This window comes from Lytechinus variegatus, chromosome 12 (assembly GCF_018143015.1).
Source record: "Lytechinus variegatus isolate NC3 chromosome 12, Lvar_3.0, whole genome shotgun sequence".
Classification (NCBI taxonomy): Eukaryota; Metazoa; Echinodermata; class Echinoidea; order Temnopleuroida; family Toxopneustidae; genus Lytechinus; species Lytechinus variegatus.
The window spans coordinates 28181214-28205562 of NC_054751.1; the positions used below are offsets into that span (position 1 = coordinate 28181214).

The window sequence follows — 24349 nt, forward strand, 5'->3', positions numbered from 1 at the left end:
TATTTACATTGGTTGGAATCAATAATAATTCACATGTTATATTGTTCTTATATGGAACAAGGAATGTGTTTTGGTTAGCATATATAAACATTTAGAATGTGTTTTATTTTTTTCATTTGGAACACCACAAATGGATTGGGGCTAAAATGTGTACAAGATCTTGTAGTGCTGCATATGTCAGCTCGTAGCTTGAGATCATCATGCCAGCATCTTCAAAATATTCCCCAGACTTTCAATTTGAGAATTCCATTATCCTTACATCTAAACTGAAGTCTGGACTCTATTACCAACACTAGTTCTTGGTACTATGACACTCATTTAAAATCTTTTGTTGTTTTTTTTCTTTTGTACCCTTTTATGTAGTTAACTCTGATTTTAAAAATCATTTATTTGGACATTTTACACTCTCTTATTGCCAAAACATGATTGATGAACAAAATTTTTTTTCATAAATTGCCTGCAATGTCAGGATAATTATTGTGTCTTATTTCTTTTTTCTTTTCAAATTAGATGGATTTGTGATCAGTGAAACCGAAGTAAAAGCACATGATGGGAATGTTGTTAATGTTACTTGGGCGAGCAATGAAGACCTTTTCTCTTCTGGACTGAATGGAATGCTTGTAAGTACCAGTATGTCTTTTATTTACACGAAGTATACACATCATTTCATTCATTTATCATTTGTTTATTCATTCATTTAATTAATTCCTTCATTCATCATTTATTAATTCATCCATCCAACCATCCATCCTTTCATTCATTCATCCATTCTTTTATTCATTCAATCTATCCATCCATACTTTCATTCATTCATCCATCCACCCATCCATCCATCCCCATCCATTCATTCATTTATTCATCCATCCTTTTTTTTATTCATTCATTCATCTGTCCATTCATCCATTCCTTCATTCATTCATTCATTCACATTTCAAACCATCCACCCATTCATTCATCTATTCTTTTATTCATCCATCCATCCCTTCATCTATCCATCCACCCACCATCCATCCATATATCCATTCTTATTATTATTATCCTAAAGATTGAATTTCAGCAGCTTTATGCTAGGATCTTGGAATTGCTTGTCACTGCCAAAATTAGCTCTTAGCAAATCAGATTCAACGATTGCAGTAGCTTTTAACAATTATGGGTTAAAATTATAAAAATGCCTGTAAGAAAATGTGTTTGTCTTCTCCAGCTGTTATGTAAATCACGATAAAGAGAAAGTGGTGAAAAAGTCTACAAAAATGAATTAACTCTTATAATTGGAAATATAACCCTTTCCCCCCCAAAAAAAAAAATGATGGGAAATCAAATATATCGTCGCACGCATCACGAACCGTGCTCTCTGCGCACTTCAATGCGAAAGTTAGTTTTACAGAAAACGCATTTAAAGAAAAGCTTTTTTAAAACCAGCAATAAGTGCAACTACAAGGAGAGCAAGTTATTTACCTGTGTCTTCGTTTGATAGTTCAGGTTCCAAAGTTCCATCCCGTATCTTTATATTTCCTTGAAGTGAATTATTTACGCTACACTGGGCATCGTATCAGAGCGGACGGTTCGTGGAGATATCGCGAGGCGCGATAGCGCACTGTATCTATTCCAGAGAGGACGGTTCGTGGTGCGTACGACGATATGTGTGGTCCCATATACTTGTTTGTAAATGGGCTCTAAGCAGACATCTAATTAATTTATGTTCATGTATTCCTTATGCAGACATGGTGGAAAGTTACAGAGAGCCCTTCACTGGCCTTGCATGCCCATGCCCACTTCACCCTGCCCCCGTGTAAGCAGCGTTGGGCTACCTCAGTCACACTCTACGGTGAAGATCGGTTTATATGCGGGGACAGAAGGGGATCGGTCCATCTCTATCAGTGCAGCCACATGCAGGTTGGCATACTGATGGATGACTTTACAGATGACTGGTGACCCTTTCTTTGGAACTAAATCAACACCAATGGAGATTTGGTGTTTACCATTTAACAGGAGAAAGGATCACAGATCGTTTGTAAAGTCATTCATAAAGTCACTTGAAACCGATGAACAGCTTCATGAAACACCCACCCGATCGGTAGATTACTTATTAATCTACAACTGGTATGTCTACTCTTCATTTGGTCTCCTCCTACATCAGGGGTGTGAGAGTTCAGATTTAAAAAAAAATTCATCTTGATTTGAACTTATTTTTGGCTTTCCTCTGTAAAAAAAAGTATAGGAGCTCTTTCTATTTCAGACTTTTCAGACTCTTCAGCTTTTTTCAGATCTTTTTATTCGTGACCACTCACACCCCTGCTACATGGTCTAATCCTAGTTCATCTATAGGGACAGTGATTTTCCATTTAAAAAAATTTTCTTTTCTTTTCAGAAAATCTCTAATTCTGTTTCAGCTTGTCAGAAAACAGAAATTCTGTTTCCCCTTAGACTTTGTGTACATAAAAAGTGACAATTCCGTTTCCCATTGAATAGCAATATCACATTCGCGCTGGTCAAAATTTATATCTGCTACTGTACCAGCATCGCAATAGAATCCATTCTAATCGGATCTATGCTGGTACACAAAATATTTTGACAAACACATTTAACATAAATACATCCTTACCTTTCACATTATTAGTATTATTTTATGGTTAAATGAAATTTTATCAATCATGTTGGGGTTTTTTGACATCTTTTTTAACAGTCAATGATTTTCGCCTATCCGCCATTTTGGATTTCAAGACCCTGATATCGTGCACATGCTGTTACATCTTCGGTGAGCACAAAGGAAGGATACACGATCGAGTGTGATGAAGTCGAATGCAGTCATGATAATTGTCATGATTGTAGTGAAATGAGATCTTGTTTTCTGGGTTTTGTGGCCATTTAATATTTTGTTGAGATTTTGGAGTAATTTCTGTTGCTGTTCTGTGTATTTTGAGGAAAAATATGTTTTCCGTTATTTTCCGCTTAAAATGCCACTTTCCGTTTTAAATAGCCCTTTCTGTGAATTCAGTCCGTTTTTCGCAATAGTGGAAAATCACTGTCTCTACATCTACAAACATTTTGTCTACTGACCATTCAGCCTAGATGCTGTTTAGCCCATTTGCCATTTGTCTAATTTCCATTTAGGCTTCACCCATTTGGTCTAATAGTAGAGGAATTGGAAATTAGACCAACTGGGCAAAGTGGGTATAAGACCAAGTTTAGAGTAGACCAAATGGCAGGTAGACCAATTGATAGACTAACTGATTGAAGATCAATGGAGATAAATAAAATGCTGATTACTAGTTGTTGTCATGTCATATGGAATAATAATTTCATGAAAAAAAGTCTTTGTAATAAATGATAACCTTTGGTAGTAATATCGAATAATGATATCATGAAAAAATATCTTTTAAATAAAGGTCAGTCGTTGCCATGTCATTGTAGATCTAGATTTGTATGTTAACATAGGCCTAACTTAATAATTCATGAAATCTGAGCTGAAAAATGAGCACACTGGAGATTGCTAACACAGATAAACACATGTGGGACCATGTATTGAAAAAAGACCCAACATCAATGCCATGCTTTTTTTGCAAAAAAATCACAGAAATTACACATTTTGTACTCTTTATCTTTGACACACACACATACATGTGTATATATATTTTTCTGTTTTATGATACTTATACACCCTGTATATACTACTTAAGTTATTTGATTGCATTCCATCCAAAATCATTTTGATTTTGATAAATTTGTCTTTCCTTACCCTAGAATGATAGGCCTGGTCCAGTTAGTTCTATACCAGGAATACATGGCAAGGCTGGAACCTCTTTTGTCTGTCAGTATGATGGATCAGTTTACAGTGCTGGAAGGGATGGGACGTATCGTCAGTATTGCATTACGGAGCAAGGAGAGATCAGATTGGAAAATACTCACAAGGTTTGAAGAGTTAAAATTCATATTTTTTTTCATATTTGGATAAAACATCAAGGTATGTTTCCTGAAGCTGACCTATTTTTATTTCAATTTTAGTTTATTTTTGCTGTGATGAATATGTACTTTGAATGGGATTATTATCTTTCTTAATATCTGTCAGTATGCATTTTTTTAAATTATATATTTTTCAAAGCTAACTTGTAAATATTAGGTAGAGCTGTAATGCTAAACTAATGAAAATGAAATAAATTGTCCATGCAGATCCAAAAGGCCTGGGGGCATATTTCTAAAAAGAGTGAAAACATAAATGATGAATTACTAGTATGTGTCTGTTTTGAGGAGGCAAACAAGGCAGAAACTTGATTGTGTGTGTGACAGAATATGTCATGAAATGTTGCCCTCATTTGGGGCAAACGTATAAAACAAAGGGAACATCTGGGGTTGAAGATATACTGTAAAACAGTGGAAACATGATCTGAAACATCTCACTTGGTATATCTTAGCCCTGTAACTGAAAAAAAAACAATTAATTGTACGATTAATCATACATGTATGTCTATTGCAAACCATGTACAAAAAGTTACAAACGATAGAAAATATCAATCCTATCTCTTCTGTGATACTTTTTCATTCAGGTATACAAAGGGTTTGAATGGTTGGAAAAGCTTGTTTTCACAGAAGATGGTGATCTGCTTGTTCTTGGTTTTCATTCAGTAAGTAGTCCAGGTAGCCAGACCACAGAACGTAATTACTGATCGTACCATGATCGTACAACTGATTTTCATGATTGATTTATATTGTGGTCAATATATCAATCTTGAAATTTATACGACAGTCAATTTAAAAGCTTTTCATGATTTATGGACAACTTTTAGAAAACTTTTTACAGGTTTTGCATAAGTTAATGAATGACTAGTGACATGTTCTTCTTCTTAAGAAGATAGGCTTTACCCCAAATTTATCCTATATTGAACATACATGTAAGGCGAGTGATTGTTACTAAAATTTTGACAAGTTTATAAACTTTTCATTTAGATGCTTGATAACAACAGGAATTTGAACTCTTTAAAAATACAAGCTGCTATTGCTAATTAGCACCAGATAACTCTAATCACATAAAAAATTAGTCTACATATCAGATCTCAACTTAAGCTGGAGGGAATCGAAATAATTTAGTAAATATTTAATTTGGCACCCAAGGCTAGGTCATTAGTCAAGTGTAAAGCTGTTTGTAACTTTCAAATAGCTTTATGTGATACCACCATGAATCATTCCTTCATCATTAATTATAATAATAGCAGGATTTATGTAGCACTGTTCGCTAGTTTGAGCTACCACCTCACCTGGGTTCAGTGCAGCACAGTGTGGATTAATTCTTGCTGAATTTCTTTCTCTTGAACATTTGGGTATATTAGTCCAGGATAGGCCCCATAGAAAATTGACCAAACCTTGTTTTTTTATATATACAATATTTTTTGATGGTTTCTTGTCAATTCGAGGGTGCTGATTACGAATCTGGATGATGCCACTCGTGTAACCTTGAGCATTTTCCGCAAATTGGCAAAATCCAATATGGCCGCCAAAATATGAAAATTACCCATGAAAATCATAAAATTGTCCACACATTGGCTGTGAAATGCATGAAATTGCATGGCAGGAGTGAAATACAATCTTAAGAAATAATTTTTGAAGAAATATTTATATTCCTGATATTCAAAATGGCCGCTATAGGCCATTGTATACACTATCATGTACAATACGAATAGGGAAAACTAATTTTCACAAAAATTAGCACTAAACTGCAAAAATCGCGATGTATGAACGAAGTAATATATGCAAATCATTATTACTAACGAGATATATCATTTATAATGTCATATATGAGAACATTGCTGTATTTTGATATCTAAAATAGCCGCCACTGGCCCAAACAGTATTGCGCACAATGGCGATGGGGGCCAAAAATTCACAAGAGTGATCACTGAAATGCTTATTATAAAGATTGAACAGGTGGAATACTGACTAAAAACATTATTGTAAATATGCCATTTACGTGGTGAATGGTGTATTTTGAAATTCAAAATGGCCGCCATAGCCCCTATATTCATCATGTACAATGCGAATGGAGAAACTAATTTTCACACGAGTAAGAAACATAAAATGCATGTAATTGTGATCTATGAGTAAAATATTGCCTGCCAACATGTTTTATAGCAAGATATATCATTTCTTTAGTCATACATGTGATAAATACTGTATTATGAAATTCAAAATGGCCCATATATGCCCTAACAGTATTATTTGAAATGTGAATTGGGACATATAATTTGGATTATGCTAGACTATGACATCCATATAATCCTGTTGTATGAGTAACACGTTATTTGAAAACCTTTTTTTTAATCATCGCATTTCTTCTTCCATATAGATGATAAATACTTTTTTTGACATTCAAAATACCATACTAGCCCTAACTAAATTACTATGCGAACAGGGAAACAAATTTTCACAAGAGTGAGAATCATTAAATGCATATAACTGTGATGTACGAGTAAAGATATTGTCTTAAACATTATTTCTAACTAAAAACATCACATATGGGTCGTGGACATGGTGGAGGTATGATAAATGCTGTTCTTTGAAATCCAAAATGGCTGCCATATAGGTCCTAAAAGTATTGTGTACATTGTAACATGGGACATATAATTTTGACAGAATTTGGCTTTGCTCGACTCTAAATATTGCATATAATTGTTAATTGTGATGTAAGGGTGAATTATTGTCTAAAACCATGGTTTCTAACGAGATATATCATAATGTTGTGTAATTAAGGTGATAAATGCTGCATTTTTTAAATTGAAAATGGCCACCATAGGCACTTATCGTATAATATACAATTTGGGTGGAGATAAATAATGTTCACAAAATGGGCATATGGCAGCCATTTTGAATGTTGAAATACAGTATTTATCACCTAAATTACACAAGATATGATATATTTTGTTATAAATCATGTTTTCAGACAACATTCCAATCATACATCACCATTTGACCAAGCAAAGCTAAATTCTGTTGAAATGATTTGTTCCCATTCATATTGTGCATAATACCGTAAGGGACTGTAGCAGCCATTTTGACTTTAAAATAACCGTATTTATCAGCTAACTGGCAGAATAAATGATATATCTTAATAGAAATTATGCTTTCAGACAATATTTTACTCATAGATCACTGTTACGAGCATTATGGTGCTCACTCCTGTGAATATTGGTTTCCCACTTTGCATTGTACATAATACAGGATACGTCCCGTTAAAGACAGCACGTTAGCCATTTTCTGATTGGTCAATTAAGGACGTCCGATAGTGTGTGCGTGTTACGTGCAGTCTATTTAATGCCAGCTACGTAGCCGCCCGGTGGGGTCACTCAATATGACTTGGGGACCGCATGACCGTTACCAAAATCGCGGGAAAAGGGGTCAATTTTACGGAACGTCCGCGGACAGAACACTCCTCGAAGTAGTGAAAATAGGGGTGCTCACCGTCCTCGATCTGATGGAAATAGGGGTCAGGAAAAAGGGGAGAACGATTACGGGAAGTAAAATCTGTCGCCGAGTCACCAGCCGCATAATGCGCGCGCATCATGCTCTGTATCTTTATATGGACAACTATTATTTTTACAAAGAATTCTACTTTTCTTATTTTTCAAGAAAAATAAAGTTCTTTTGGATTATTGTATCAGTATGACATGGCTCTTGGTCATCTTTAAGGACTGAGCACTCTGACGCCTGTGTTGCAATTTCCTCTAATGAGGAAAGGGTGTAAATGCCCTGTCCTTGAAATACGGTAATTAGGGGTAAATTTGCGAAATGGGCAAAAGTGTCCTTACAATCTTATAATTAGGGGTGTTTCAAGGTACCATTTTACCGCAATTTTGTCCTTGTTTTGCGTGAAAATAGGGGGGTAAATTTCACAAAATGTCCTTGAAATTGACTGCAATAGGGGGTCACTTGCATTTGTGGTAACGGTCATACGTGTCCCCCCTTTGCGGCTGAGTGACCCCACCGGGCGTAGCCGTACTAGCTGTTCTCCTTCTTCCTCTATCTTTCGTTACGACTTATGAGTAATGTAGATTCTTGCGAATTGGTTTCAGATGATTTATGGGTTAAAACACATGTCGATCTATTTAATGTTCACGATATCGTGAACAACAGAGAATCTATGAACCCGAAACAGAATAGTAGTAGAGCTAGCAATACTCGTTAGAGGTAAGGTATGTGTGCGCGCGTACGAAGTTAGATGCGAGACCAGTCGTTTTTCGAAAATGGAACAGTGCAATTACCACCATTAGAGTACCAAATTCAATCATAAATTCAAGGGAAGCGAGCGCGAGTTCTGCAGCATACCAGTGGAGTTGAAATTTGAAAACATCAACTCGTAGATTATATTGCCCCACTATAAAAGCATCTATTAGTCTAATTTAATATGATTTCATGAATTTACAATTTACAAAAAAAATACTTGGCGGAAGATTCAATGCACTAAGAGTTAGAAAAAATAAATATTTTAATTTTAGGGTAAGGTAGATAGGACTATTTAATTTTGTAAATATATTTTCATCATGATCATTTTCAATATACAAGGCAAAAATGTTATAGCAGGCCCTAAATATTGTAATAGAATTTCAAATACAAAAAAATAAAAATACATTTAATAATTTCATGAAGCCATTGCATGCCAAACAAGATTTTCTTTTCAGTAAGCAAATTTAGACAGAAGTTTGCATAACCTGTTAATTTATGTATATGTCACGAAAATGGCAACACGGCTGTCTCTAAATGTCATATAGACTATATGTCAAGAAAATGGCAACACGGCTGTCTCTAAATGTCATATAAACTATATGTCAAGAAAATGGCAACACGGCTGTCTCTAATTGTCATATGACTATGTCAAGAAAATGGCAACACGGCTGTCTCTAATTGTCATATGAACTATATGTCAAGAAAATGGCAACACGGCTGTCTCTAATTGTCATATGACTATATGTCATGAAAATGGCAACACGGCTGTCTCTAATTGTCATATGACTATGTCAAGAAAATGGCAACACGGCTGTCTCTAATTGTCATATGACTATATGTCATGAAAATGGCAACACGGCTGTCTCTAATTGTCATATGACTATGTCAAGAAAATGGAAACACGGCTGTCTCTAATAGTCATATAACTATGTCAAGAAAATGGCAACACGGCTGTCTCTAATTGTCATATGACTATGTCAAGAAAATGGCAACACGGCTGTCTTTAATTGTTATATGAACTATGTCAAGAAAATGGCAACACGGCTGTCTCTAATTCTCATATAGACTATATGTCATGAAAATGGCAACACGGCTGTCTCTATTATGTAGACTATATGTCATGAAAATGGCAACATAATTGTCATATGAACTATATGTCGAGAAAATGGCAACACGGCTGTCTCTAATTGTCATATAACTATGTCAAGAAAATGGCAACACGGCTGTCTCTAATTGTCATATAACTATGTCAAGAAAATGGCAACACGGCTGTTTCTAATTGTCATATGACTATGTCAAGAAAATGGCAACACGGCTGTCTCTAATAGTCATATAACTATGTCAAGAAAATGGCAACACGGCTGTCTCTAATTGTCATATGACTATGTCAAGAAAATGGCAACACGGCTGTCTTTAATTGTTATATGAACTATGTCAAGAAAATGGCAACACGGCTGTCTCTAATTCTCATATAGACTATATGTCATGAAAATGGCAACACGGCTGTCTCTATTATGTAGACTATATGTCATGAAAATGGCAACATAATTGTCATATGAACTATATGTCGAGAAAATGGCAACACGGCTGTCTCTAATTGTCATATAACTATGTCATGAAAATGGCAACACGGCTGTCTCTATTATAGACTATATGTCATGAAAATGGCAACACGACTGTCTCTATTATGTAGACTATATGTCATGAAAATGGCAACACGGCTGTCTCTAATTGTTATATGAACTATGTCAAGAAAATGGCAACACGGCTGTCTCTAATTGTCATATAGACTATATGTCATGAAAATGGCAACACGGCTGTCTCTAATTGTCAAATCGACTATATGTCATGAAAATGATGCCAAGATATTTGTAAGACTTAACCACTTGTAGGGGGTGATCATTTCCTAATAGAATAGAACATTTTAAAATGTTATTAAAACGTTTTTTTTTTTGCTTTTTGGGAAACGTTATAACGATGTTCAAAAACACTATTTTCTTTTAGCATACAACATTTTTGTCAAAACATTATTAAAATATTAATCGTATGATTTTGTTTTATTATTGTTATAAAAACATTATTACAAAACATTATTTGGAATACATAAATGAGACCTTTTCGAAATGTTAAAACATTATGTGCTATGGGAAAAATGGACCGTTTTATATTGATGGACTTAAATATGCTTCTTATAAGGTAAATATATAGTGCATAAATTGAAGATTATATTTTAATATATGACTCCTCACTATGAAACGAGTCTGCATGCAAGGCAGCCGCGGTCAGCGTTAATTGACAGCCGATTTTGATGTTTTTTGGAAGGCCGTGAAATATAAAGTTATAGAGGCCCGTCGTCGGACATCATGATGGAGAAAAACTTCAACTTTAACATTTATGTGTATATTCCTCATACTTAATTTCCTTGATGATGTTGATGCCTACTGATAGAATGTCTTCACACAGCTCTTAATTAAGTGTGTCAGGGTGTGCATTTAGAGTTACGTCACAGTATAATAGGAGGGGGCGGGGTTTCGGCACACTAAAAGCCGCGGGGGCGTGATTAGGGCGGCGGCTATTATGAGGCGAGTAATCCGGGAACACTAGGTCAATTGTCAGACTTGGACACTCTGTACCTCCTATACAGAAATACAATAGCGAAGATATCATAGTCCCTGAATAGCGATTACTATAATTTCGTCATGAACTTGGCAACACGGCTGTTTCTAAAAGTGCATATAGACTATGTCATGAAAATGACAAAACGGCTGTCGCTAAATGTCAAAAAAGGGCAACACGGCTGTCTCTAAAAGTACATATATGTCATGAAAATGACAAAACGACTGCATGTGTTACCATTTTCTTAACATATTATAGTCTATATGACAATTAGAGACAGCCGTGTTGCCATTTTCATGACATATAGAGACAGCCGTGTTGCCGTTTTCTTGATATATAGTCTATATAGAGACAGCCGTGTTGTCATTTTCATGACATATAGTCTATATAACAATTATATAGAGACAGCCGTGTTGCCGTTTTCTTGACATAGACATATTACAATTAGAGACAGCCGTGTTGCCATTTTCATGACATATAGTCTATATGACAATTATAGACAGCTGTGTTGCCATTTTCTTGACATAGTTCATATAACAATTAAAGACAGCCGTGTTGCCATTTTCTTGACATAATTTATATGACAATTAGAGACCGCCGTGTTGCCATTTTCATGACATATAGTCTATAGTGACATTTAGAGACAGCCGTGTTGCCATTTTCTTGACATATAGTCTACATGACATTTAGAGAAAGTTTTGTTGCCATTTTCGTGACATATACATAAATTAACAGGTTATGCAAACTTCTGTAGATGTCTAAATGTGCTTACTGAAAAGAAAATCTTGTTTTGCATGCAATGGCTTCATGAAATTATTAAATGTATTTTTATTTTTTTTGCTACAACATTTTTGCCTTGTATATTGAAAATGATCATGATGAAAATATATTTACAAAATTAAATAGTCCTATCTACCTTACCCTAAAATTAAAACATTTATTTTTTCTAACTCTTAGTGCATTGAATCTTCCGCCAAGTAATTTTTTTTTTGTAAATTGTAAATTCATGAAATCATATTAAATTAGACTAATACTATAGATGCTTTTATAATGGGGCAATATAATCTACGAGTTGATGTTGTTACTGTTTTCAAATTTCAACTCCACTGGTATGCTGCACATAGGCGGATCCAGAGGGGCCCGCCCCCCCCCCCCCTATTGGCGGAGCAAAAAATAAAAGGAAAAAGGAGAAAGAGAGCAAAAAAAGAAAAAGAACGGAAAAGAGAGGAAAAAATAAGGGGAAACATAAGAGGACGAAGACAATTGAATGAAATAAGATGAGGGGGGGGGGGGGACTTGGAAAATAAAAATCTTTCGTTTCCCTATAATACAATTTTCGCTCGCGCTCGCATTGCGTTTTAGGTGATTTACATTATCTTGCTCAATATGGAGCTTAAAATATCAAATTTTGAACTCAATATACAAATATATTTCAGCTCGGAAAACGAACTTTCGTTACTTTGTTTGATTTTGCAAATTGATTTTTAAAAAGTGCTCTAAAAATGTCTATTATATGGTCTGAATATAAACAATTTCTGACCGCGCTGCGTGCTCGCAAAATTTGATTTGTCTAGTACCAAGTACCTATTATTTTCGTGTATTCCATCAAGTTTTCAAAATGTCCCTTTTCATGTCTGATTGTCAAAATGTACCAGCTAGCGCTGCACGCTCGCATTTTGATTGGCGAGTTGTGTATCTCGTAATATTGATTATACATGTACAACAAACCTCTTAAAATCTCGTTTCCATGACATTTTACCAAAAATTTTGGCTTTCGATTTGCACTCGCCCTAATGGTTAAAACATATTAACTGATGCATCCTATTTATAATTACAAAAGTGCTTGGAATGTCCAGTTTTCAGTCCATAATGTCATCAGATTTATGAATAAGATATTAATTTGATAATTAATTTGTCCCCTTTGTTTCATCTCCCGCTTAGCAAGAGGAATAGGGATATAGTCATTTTCATATGCATGTCCTAATGATGTCCATGTCCTATGTTAAAATTTAAAATAATGATAAAAAAATATCAGTTCTTTATTAAGTGCGATCCATATATCCACCTCAAATTTTTCCTACAAAGTGCTTGAAATATAGAGCTGATATTGACTTTTTTTTCTGATCGGAATATCGTGATAAGAGTGTATTAAGAATGCCTAGATTCTATGTCTAAATATGAAATACGCACGCGCATGTTTATTCAGATACTCAACTTGTTCTTTATTAAAATCATTATCCAGTTTCAGATCACAATGTCAAAAATTTTCTGCTCGCGCTTTGTGCTCGCATTGTTAATGCAGGAAGATTCCCTATTACTCACTTTTTCATGATTTACAAAACAGGAATAGAGTGAATCATTTTTTTTCCTCTAGCGCTTCGCACTTGCATCAATTGTTTCGTTATATACCTATCCTGTTCACGATTAAAACAAATTGATTAAATTTTTACATTTTTTATGTAGAAATGTCAAAATCTTTCAGCTCGCGCCTCGCATTATTTGACTGTTGAAATATGTAACGTCTTCATGGCTAAGTCCAAGCAGTCCTTAACAGGTATCTTTTCTGCTCGCGCTCTGCGCTCGCATTATTAATGTAAGAAGACCCCCACTTACTCATCCTTTTCATGATTTACAAACTTGAATAAAGTGTCTCGTTCAGTAGGTCTAAATTTTCTGCTCGCGCTGCGTTCGCATCAATGTTTAGTTATATACCTATTCTGTTTAAGTTACAAAAAGTGCTGAGAATTTCCATTCCTTTGGTAAAAATGTCAAAAAATTTCAGCTCGCGCTTCGCAATCGCATTATTTGATTTTTCAAATATATGTAACGTATTCATGCCTTGCTAACTGCAAGCAGTACCTTTTTCCATCAGTTCATTTCTGATCGCACTTCACGTTCGTAGTAATTACTCATTTGCATACACATCTTTTTCGGGATATTAAACATTGCCCAGAATGTTCAAAATTTTAGGAAAAAAATACATAAGATTTCCAAAATAATTTAGCACGCGCTTCGCCCTCGCATTATATAAATGAGGATTATGATATTATATATTTACATTTATTATATATATATTCACATATATTATATATTTATATTTATTCATTTAGTCATTTTGCCTCCGAAGAAGATTCTGCTAGAATCGACAGCTTAGGCCCCTTTTGACTCTCTAATTTACATTTATTCATAAGAATAAAAGTGACTATTAGGACTATACCATTCAAAGAAACGTAAAATCATCTTCGAGCGGCCGATCGGAAAAAAATATGGCTGGAAAAAAAATCCGCCCCCCCCCTATTGGCGAAGGCTGGATCCGCCCCTGGCTGCAGAACTCGCGCTCGCTTCCCTTGAATTTATGATTGAATTTGGTACTCGATCTAATGGTGGTAATTGCACTGTTCCTTTTTCGAAAAACGACTGGTCTCGCATCTAACTTCGTACGCGCGCACACATACCTTACCTCCAACGAGTATTGCTAGCTCTATTCTGTTTCGGGTTAATTCATAGATTCTCTGTTGTTCACGATATCGTGAACATTAAATAGATCGACATGTGTTTTAACCCATAAATCATCTGAAATCATTTTGCACGAATCTACATTACTCATAAGTAGTAACGAACGATATAGGAAGAAGAATAACAGCTACGGCTACGTAGCTAGCCCACTACATAGACATAGTCATAGACTGCACGTAACACGCACACACTATCGGACGTCCTTAATTGACCAATCAGAAAATGGCTAACGTGCTGTCTTTAACGGGACGTGTTAATGTTGATGGCGGCCATTTTGAAAGTCGAAATACAGTATTTTACACAAACTTGAAACCTGAATGATATATTTCGTTAGAAAATACGTTTTTAGACAGTATCCAATTAATTTATCACATATATATGCATTTTAGCGCTCACTCTTGTGATTTCCTTTCTACCATTTCTCATTGTGCATTATACTTTTAGGGCCTATGGCAGCCATTTTGAATATCAAAATACAACATTCACCTCATACATGGCATATAAATAATATATTTCGTTAATAATTATGTTTATAGTCAGTATTCCACCTGTTCAATCTTTATGATAAGCATTTCAGTGATCACTCTTGTGAATTTTTGGCCCCCATCGCCATTGTGCGCAATACTGTTTGGGCCAGTGGCGGCTATTTTAGATATCAAAATACAGCAATGTTCTCATATATGACATTATAAATGATATATCTCGTTAGTAATAATGATTTGCATATATTACTTCGTTCATACATCGCGATTTTTGCAGTTTAGTGCTAATTTTTGTGAAAATTAGTTTTCCCTATTCGTATTGTACATGATAGTGTATACAATGGCCTATGGCGGCCATTTTGAATATCAGGAATATAAATATTTCTTCAAAAATTATTTCTTAAGATTGTATTTCACTCCTGCCATGCAATTTCATGCATTTCACAGCCAATGTGTGGACAATTTTATGATTTTCATGGGTAATTTTCATATTTTGGCGGCCATATTGGATTTTGCCAATTTGCGGAAAATGCTCAAGGTTACACGAGTGGCATCATCCAGATTCGTAATCAGCACCCTCGAATTGACAAGAAACCATCAAAACATATTGTATATATAATAAAACAAGGTTATGCCTCTTCTATCCTGGACTATATACATGGAACCAAAGATGTTATAAAGAAATGACACTTATTATGATTTAGTCCAAATTAAACAACCTTTCATTAAATTAAAGTAGAAATGAAAATAGGTTAATGGTTTGAATTTTTCAGGACATGTATACTTTTAAGTGCAAATGTTAATGATGTCATGGAAATGTTCCTTATTTATACTTTCTTGTTTTTATTCAGGTCAACTTTGTAGTGTGGAGTACATTGAACAACGAAGAACTACTCACTATACCATGTGGCGGAGGTCATAGGTCATGGGATCTCTCTCCGTTAGATGATGGTTCAATGACCTTTGTATGCATCAAGATGAAACAGCTCCTCGTACAGCATGTGCCATCTCTTGCCTGGCAACGACAGACCATCCTAAAGGTATTTTAAACCCTAACAAGGCCAGGCTTTTGTGGGTGTTATATGACCGGGGGGGGGGTGAATCAAGTCCCCCTTGAGAACTTGGCCACCGATCACGCGAATGCCATGTAAATTGGCATGGTAATTATTGTGTGGCATGTGATCTACAAGGCTTTATGGTTGATTTTTCGGAAATAATTAGATTTTTTTACATGAATTAATTATCCTGATTTATACACAAATGATACTTTTTGCTCTAATTCACTAAAAAAACCTAGAATGCTAATTTATGGTGTTAATATTCTTTATAGGATTGCTTACAATTACAAATGAAACAAATACTGGTTTGAAAAAGAATTTTTTACTGTATGTATTCTGTTTTATGAATTTCTTGTGTATTTCTTTGTTTTTTTTACATGTTGATTTTTGTCTCACCTGCGAAGCAGAGTGAGACTATAGGCGCCGCTTTTCCGACGGCGGCGGCGACGGCGGCGGCGGCGGCGGCGACGGCGACGGCGGCGGCGGCGTCAACATCAAATCTTAACCTGAGGTTAAGTTTTTGAAATGATATCATAACTTAGAAAGTATATGGACCTAGTTCATGAAACTTGGCCATAAGGTCAATCAAGTATTACTGAACATCCTATTAAAGTTTCATGTCACATGACCAAGGTCAAAGGTCATTTAGGGTCAATGAACTTAGACCATGTTGGAGGAATCAACATTGAAATCTTAACCTGAGGTTAAGTTTTTGAAATGTCATCATAACTTAAAAAATATATGGACCTAGTTGATGAAACTTGGACATAAGGTTAATCAAGTATCACTGAACATCCTGCATGAGTTTCACGTCACATGACCAAGGTCAAAGGTCATTTAGGGTCAATGAACTTTGGCCGAATTGGGGATATCTGTTGAATTCCCATCATAACTTTAAAAGTTTATGGATCTGATTCATGAAACTTGGACATAATAGTAATCAAGCATCACTGAATATTTTGTGCAAGTTTCAGGTCTCATGATTAAGGTCAAAGGTCATTTAGGGTCAATGAACTTTGGCCAAATCGGGGGTATCTGTTGAATTACCATCATAACTTTGAAAGTTTATTAGTCTAGTTCATTAAACTTGGACATATGAGTAATCAAATATCACTGAACATCCTGTGCGCGTTTCAGGTCACATGACCAAGGTCAAAGGTCAATGAACTTTGCCGAAGTGGGTGTATCAGTTGAATTACCATCAAAACTTTGAAAGTTTATGGATCTGATTCATGAAACTTGTACATAAGAGTAATCAAGTATCACTGAACATCCTGTGCGAGTTTCAGGTCACATGATCAAGGTCAAAGGTCATGTAAGGTCAATGAACTTTGGCCATGTTGGGGTTTTTTGTTGAATAACCATCATATCTCTGTAAGTTTATTGGTCTAGTTCATAAAAAGTGGACATAAGAGTAACCATGTATCACTGAACATCTTGTGCGAGTTAGAGTAGTATTCAAAGTCAGCACTGCTGCTATATTGAACCGCGTGATGCAGGTGAGACGGCCAGAGGCATTCCACTTGTTTGTTTATTCATCAAATTAACAGCAGAATCCCTTTTTAGCATAATTAATTAAATCAATTGATTTCAGCTGATGAAAGTAAAAATAATCATATCTTTATGAATAAGATGAAAAAAGTCAATTTGCATTGACTTTGTACACAAAAATCACGTTTTGGAGAAAATTTTTGCTCTGACATGCACTTAATTTTTCAATTGCACACCCAGCCATCATAAATTTGATCTCAAATTATGTGCAAGCCTTCAAAGTTATTAAAGGTCAGCCAGTATTGTGGTTGGAAAAAAAATGCGCAGCAGAATGGTTGTGGAAAATTTTGAGGGGGGGGGGGGTTAGAGTGAACTCTTAAAGTGCTGCAGTCATTGGTACCAACTAACATTTCCTTGTAATTAGCTCTCAAACAACTTATTGCCAATGACCTTTTTTTTCTCACTTGGATGGGTATTCAATTAGCTGTTAATTTTTTTTAAAATCATGTTAGCTTGCCTGGTATAGCAATCTGAGCTATTCAACTCTAATATGTACCAGGTTCCTGTTTCATAAAGACTTGTCATAATAACAAATGCTTAATTTCTATAACAAATTTACTATTAGCCAATCAGATTGAAGGATTTTAGTAGCTTATAACTGTTATTGAAAATTTGTTATTGTAACAAGTTTTATGAAAAGGGGCCCAGATTACACACACTACTTGTAGGTGACATTGATTTAGAATTTGGAAAGCATCATTGTCCACTTTCAGCTAATTTGCTATCATACCAAACATGACTGAACTGAACTCTGTTATCTTTTTAAACGAGATAACAGGCATATTTTGAAATGACATGAATAATTATGCTTATTTCAGCGATTTAAGAAAGCACTATTTTGTTTACGGCAAATGACCTTCATCTCCTCATGCCCAAATTAAGATTATGAAATGGCTTTATGTAAATTCCAAAAAGCTACAATTCATCGAGCAGATCAAGAGTTGAGCAGCTTGGGGGGGGGAATTGGTTTTAGCTACTTTTGTTCATACCAAATTATTTTTTGTGTCAAATCATTGGCAATGTTACATTGTTTTTTTTATTTATTACACATATTTTATTTTGTATAATAAATAGCATTAACCAACATGCAAATTTTAGTTAATTTTTATCTTCGTACCATAAGGTAAGATGAGTACTCTATCAATAAATCCATGTTTATTTTCGTTTGAATTACATGTAGACGAAGCGGTTGTTGAAAAAGTGGCAATTTAGCATTTCATTGAGGCAACTTGTTGAAAGTTTATGCCACATCCGTTGGCAAAAATTTCGCTATTAGGGCGCTACTGAGCTGCCAAGTAGTACTGATTTTCCACAGTAAGTACCGAAAAATGAGTAGAATACTGACGGTTTCATGCAAATTACTGATTTCTTCACCAAAATAGTGATTTCCAGAATGAAAATGACTGATATGCTCTTATTCAGGTTGGCAGCTGTGGCGCTAGCCTATGCTCTTTTCATTGTAGCTTTCCTGCATTGCCCATAATTTTGTCCGTGATCAAATGAGAGTATTTTGAGTGAAAAGCTGCTTGCGGAATTCCTGCAGGAAATACGCCGCTCTAACTGTGTGTGCTCAATCTATTTTACAGGATGACCTTCATGGCAGGGAAATCACATGTATCAAGGTTTTAAGAACAATGCGGATTGCAGGTAATCACACGATTCATATTTGTGCAGATTTTAAAAGGATGTTAAGTGTATTCATTCTTAACCTTAATTAATCTTGAAAAAAAATTCACATCTTACTGACGAATAACAGAGAATCAAATTATTGGAAATTCAGAGAAAGCTTTTGCTTTTTATGATAGGTTTATTGTATCTTCACCTTTTAAGGAAGTTCCACAGTTAAAATCCATGTCATTTTCATAAAAATCACTGATTCATATTTGTGCAGATTTTAATAATGTGTGAAGTGTCATCATTCTTCACATTAATTAATCTTGACAAAAAAAAATCACATCTTACTAGGGAATAACGGAATCAAATTATTAGATATCCAGAGAAAGCTTGTGCTTCTCATTTTAGGATTATTTCATCTCATCATCTAGCACCTAATTGTTCCAAATACGTAAAAATTAACACGGATTCATATGCTTGATTTTTTGCTTTCGAGCATTAGCAAGGTCTCAAAGAAATATTCAAAATAATTTTACGTAAGTGTAAATCTCTATTACTCACTCAAAATTCATCTAAATTTTTACCAAATTTTACGTTATATTTAAGAATTATATTCTTAAGATAAAGAATCTACTCATATTGCTGTTCGTTTGCTCTTTAAAGAGTAGTAACACCTTCAATTTGAAAAATAAAGTGAGAAAGGCTACAAAAACAGATGTAAAAAACTTAAAATTTATTTACAAATTTATGAAGTACAGTAAATGCTGCACTTTATTTAAAACCCATGTCATTTTCACCAATTATTATTTTTTATTATTATAGCAGGGGCCAATGGTTTTGAAAGTGGAGGGGCTGAGCTGAAAGTGGTTGGGGGACTGATCATGCACAAAATCACAGTAATCAGATGGTAATTTTTTACGTTTTTTTACACAGCTTTGGGAAAAAGTCCAGGTTTAGGACTAGCTACATGTATTTATAGGACACATTCAATGAGAGGCCGCATACAGTGTTTGTCTATTTGCTCCCTTTTTGAATAAATTTTTTTTAAAATGATTTCCTCTGTTTCTCTGCTTTCGTTCCAACAGGTAAAGAACACCACGTTTGCGTCACAGGAAGTGAAGATACAAAGGTCAACATCGTGTCATTCTCATGTATCCTTTTCAGGGTCGGAAATGATGTTTATTTTTTTAGGGGCCATCTTTTTTTTACACATTGAGGCGATTGCAGAATTTCGGGGGTTATGTCTTTCATTTTAAGGGCTACTTTTTTAGGGTAACAAGCAATTATGCAGTAAACGCAAATGCTATTCTTCTGCCATACATGTAGTTAGAATATTTTCTAAATCTTGAATATTGATTGTGACAGATCTTGGATGGCCAAACCTAAACACGCATTTTGGAGAAATTTAAGGGTGATTTAGGTTGTCGTGAGGGCAAAATCGCCCGTCGCCTTCATGTATTTCCTACGGCAATTCTTTTCATCGCCAATGATTATTGTAGGTTCACAAAGGTTGCAGTATAAGAGCCCATGTGAGAGCTGGTTTCCTGTTACCTGTTGTCTAGAATTATTTTCAATATGGAGGATTCACGGTACATCATATACTCTTTTGGGGGCGTATGTTCGTCTTGAAAATGACCACATGAAATCAATGTTTTGATAAGTATGCTCTTGTCATCTTCAGGTGAATAATTTTTTTTTTTCAAAGCAGGGAGTATTTATTCTATCAGGGGTCCAGATGCAAAGTGCTCTGCAGTGTACATGTCTCTGATTGGTTGTTAATGTCACCTGGTGTACTGGCACAGGAAAGTGAGTGGGGAATTGTAGCCTATCAACGGACTGGCCAATGAAAACAATGCACTAGCGACCTGTACAGCGGCGCAGCATTATAGCATGCCTACAATGCATAATACACAAACATTGCATTCATACTGTGTGCTGAATGTCGATTCCTGTGCTGTGTCCAGGCTTTTTAGATTCCTCTATGATAAAACTGACAAAATCTTCCTTGAAAGAAGTAGCTTTTGAAATTCCTTCCCTCTCTGGTGCTGAGCGTGATCTGGTCCAGTAATGGAGAATTCTTCTGAGGTGGATCGTCTCGGGTTTCTCTCATGATCTTTGATGGATGGCATCTGGTATTTGTCCAATACTCGTTGAATTCGCTCCCCACAAGCAAAGACAAACCCTCTTCAGTAGAACTTTAGCCATAGATCCATAAGATGAACTGCTGCATTGCAGAATGGTTTCATAGATGATGATATACGCTAGCTGAATATCCCACAAGTAGTCTTGTCTTGACTGCTTTATTGTTCTTCAAGGTGTCCCATTACCATGGGCTAGAGGAAGAGCTACATGTGTGAATGTGAATCAATTTGCACTAAAATAGCTTTTATTTTTACAAAAAATAAGTAATTTTGTGTGAATTTTTCAATAAACCTATTATGACGAATAACTATGTCTGCTAGACCTGTTCCTTAACCACTGACTAACAGCACCAGAGTCATGTGCCAATTCCAGCTCTAATTCAATAGCATTATGGGATATCAAGGTTCTGCATCATTTGCATGCCCATGTGTCAAGTGTGAGAGCGTTAGCTGTCTGTCATTCCAAGGCCACAGGAGATGAGATGTTGGTGTTCTCGGTTGGTGGTCGATACTCTATCAATTGCTGGAAAGTTAGCTTCTGTTCAGAGGTAAGTTTGCATTTAGAGCAATGTTTTCTGGGGAAAATTTTGGGTTGTATTTGAGTTCACAGATCAGTGTTCATAAGAGTTTTCTCCAAATTATTTTTAATCTTCACAAGTTGTTTCTTATTGGAAATAAAGACTTGCTTATAATTGGAAAAACTTGGATATGATATAAGCTTCAGAGAATGAAAGGTTTAGAAATCTATTAATTTCACTGATGAATCAGACTCATTTTCTATAAATGAATCTTGAAAGAGATTCATGGAAAAAATGCACAATGTATTTCACATTTTTATGTACCATGGATTTCCTTTAAAAGATATGACTATATTTGCATGTAAACCACATTTAAAAGGAAATTGAAAACTCATTTATTCAACTAGTATGTATAGCAATTGAGAGCAATATCAGTATAGTCGAATGATTATAATGCTGAATGATGTTACACGTATATCCACCCTGGATTTAATACTACAGCTTGCATATTCACATCTGGGTTATCTTTGATTAGCCATTTGCCTCTGAACTCCTTTCTTTCAATTTCTCTTTTATATCTAGGCATCTAATGTATCCTCCATTAAGCAGATCTGTTCTGTCCGCCATCTTGCCTCTCACTCCTCGCTCATCTCAACGAGATCCAGACAGAAGCTGAGACAGCAGGGGAAGGTGTTAGACCCCGATACCAGGTTCTTAGGAGTGTCTGTCTGGCGGAGGGGTAATGGGGAGGGCGTGGCTCCTACCGGTGGAGGTCTTGTCATGATGTGCGTAGCAAGCTCGGACGCTCTCTTGAGGTGATTGGATTTTTTTTTGATTTATCCTTCCCATCTCACACTTCACTTTCGTTGCTATCTGTGTGTTTCTTTGGGCATTATTTGATTTATACATAATCTACAATTTGGGTTCGAATAGGCTACTTTATCCCTGTAATCATGTTATATAGGAACCTGTTTGTAATGGCCGCCATGGGCCCATTTAATACCAATATAGGCCCACTTAGTACCATTATGGCAACTTTGCCATTATGTCACCTACATTGTACCATAGTAACATGGCTCAGCAGCTAATCAAAATCAAGGTTGCCATGGTAGTTATCATAATGGAAAAGTTACCATTATACTCCTCTTGAATCAATGGGCCCCTGCTCATTAACACCCATATTCCTCATGGCTGATCTTTATAGACGGGTTTCACTGTATTCTTCCACAAACTGGCAAAACTGGCATATTTGCTTGAATTGTACAATGATCTCTCTTTTTCCCTCCAAGTGCCGTATCAGGAGACGTAGGCGATCATGGCATGGCACAAATCTCTGTTCCTAGCTGTTTGAATGAGCTCCAATGATACCATGAAAGAAAACATGTTTTCAGAATCAGTATTCATGAAAGGTTTGGCAAATTGATATCATTCATCGTTTCAATTACTCTTTTGTATCAGGATGGGTAATTCAGAGGATTATCTAAATCTTTGTTGCAAAATATGCAAACATATGTAAGATACTAATTAAATATTCATATTATTACTCACAGTAGATTTTCATTTAGAAATATTGCCTGTCAATCATTCTAATGTCATGTCATCCTTCCCTATTGTTACAGGTTTTTCTGCTTTGATGAGGACCAATGCAAGATCATTCCTCTTGGGAGTAGTAGCACACATGATTGCTGTCTCCTGTGTGTGACCTCTATTAGTTTAACCTCTGACCTTGAGGTAAAATCTCGGAATATGGTATTGACAGGAGGAACCGATGGACGTATTGTTGTGTTGGATCCGCAGGGAGTGGAGGCACAAGCTCGTAAATGTGATGATGACAACAAGGAGGGGGAGGAGGAAGAGGGGAGAGCAGGTGATGCTGCAAGATACTTGGACACCGTTCAGACTTCATTGGATGATGCAATAAGGACAAGACAACAATTGGAGATTGATGAATCCAGTAAAGCAGAATTGAGTGGAAAGATGTTGGAGAAGGATGATACAGACACATTGCTCAAGAAATATTCTCGCAATATACCAAGCAATAGTCTGGACAGTGAGGCGGTACCTTCTGCTACTGGGTCACCCAGAGCCTATCAACATGCAATAGACCATATTTCTGCTACACATCAAGGTGGTAGATCAGGGGAAGAAGGAGGCAAGTCCCTCCTCCATCAGGAGACACCATCAAGCAAATCTTTAAGCGCAGTAAGGACTAGTGGGTCTCCTAGCTTTCAGGGTCATTCCTCTCCTTCATCCAGTCTTCCATTTGATAGAGATGAGAACATCCAAAGCATTTCCATGGCAACCTACAAATCAACAGAATCTGTAGCATCTCCCGTGCAATTGACTAATAATGATGTGGGAGACAAGGGCAAACTGCAAAATGCAGAGGCCATGTCTATGTCACCGAGGCAGGCAGCAGCTGTGACCTTTGACGAGGTGGAAGGTCATGACACAGGGTCAGGAGGTCAACTTGTGTCATCATGGTCTGCGCATCAATCAGGAATCAATGCTTTGTCAGTATGCAATGTTCAGGGTGAGTTCGATTTTTCACGAGTCAAGAGTCACGTCTTTATCAACATGATCCTGGTGAAAGCCAGATTTAAGAAATCTAGCATAAATTGAAGATACATCTCGTTATGTTATCA

At 35.8% G+C, this 24349-nt stretch overlaps 1 protein-coding gene across 1 annotated transcript in view; it reads left to right on the forward strand.

The window, feature by feature from the left end:
• The window catches only part of LOC121425015 (WD repeat-containing protein 6-like), a 45445-nt gene that overhangs the window by 12645 nt on the left and 8451 nt on the right, over positions 1–24349 (forward strand). Inside the window, exons 12-21 of the mRNA XM_041620947.1 lie at positions 511–620; positions 1720–1893; positions 3742–3909; positions 4542–4619; positions 15674–15862; positions 19018–19078; positions 20131–20196; positions 21535–21734; positions 22287–22519; positions 23324–24237. Of these exons, the coding sequence (XP_041476881.1) occupies positions 511–620; positions 1720–1893; positions 3742–3909; positions 4542–4619; positions 15674–15862; positions 19018–19078; positions 20131–20196; positions 21535–21734; positions 22287–22519; positions 23324–24237 (2193 nt within the window). The remainder of the gene's footprint in view (positions 1–510; positions 621–1719; positions 1894–3741; positions 3910–4541; positions 4620–15673; positions 15863–19017; positions 19079–20130; positions 20197–21534; positions 21735–22286; positions 22520–23323; positions 24238–24349) is intronic.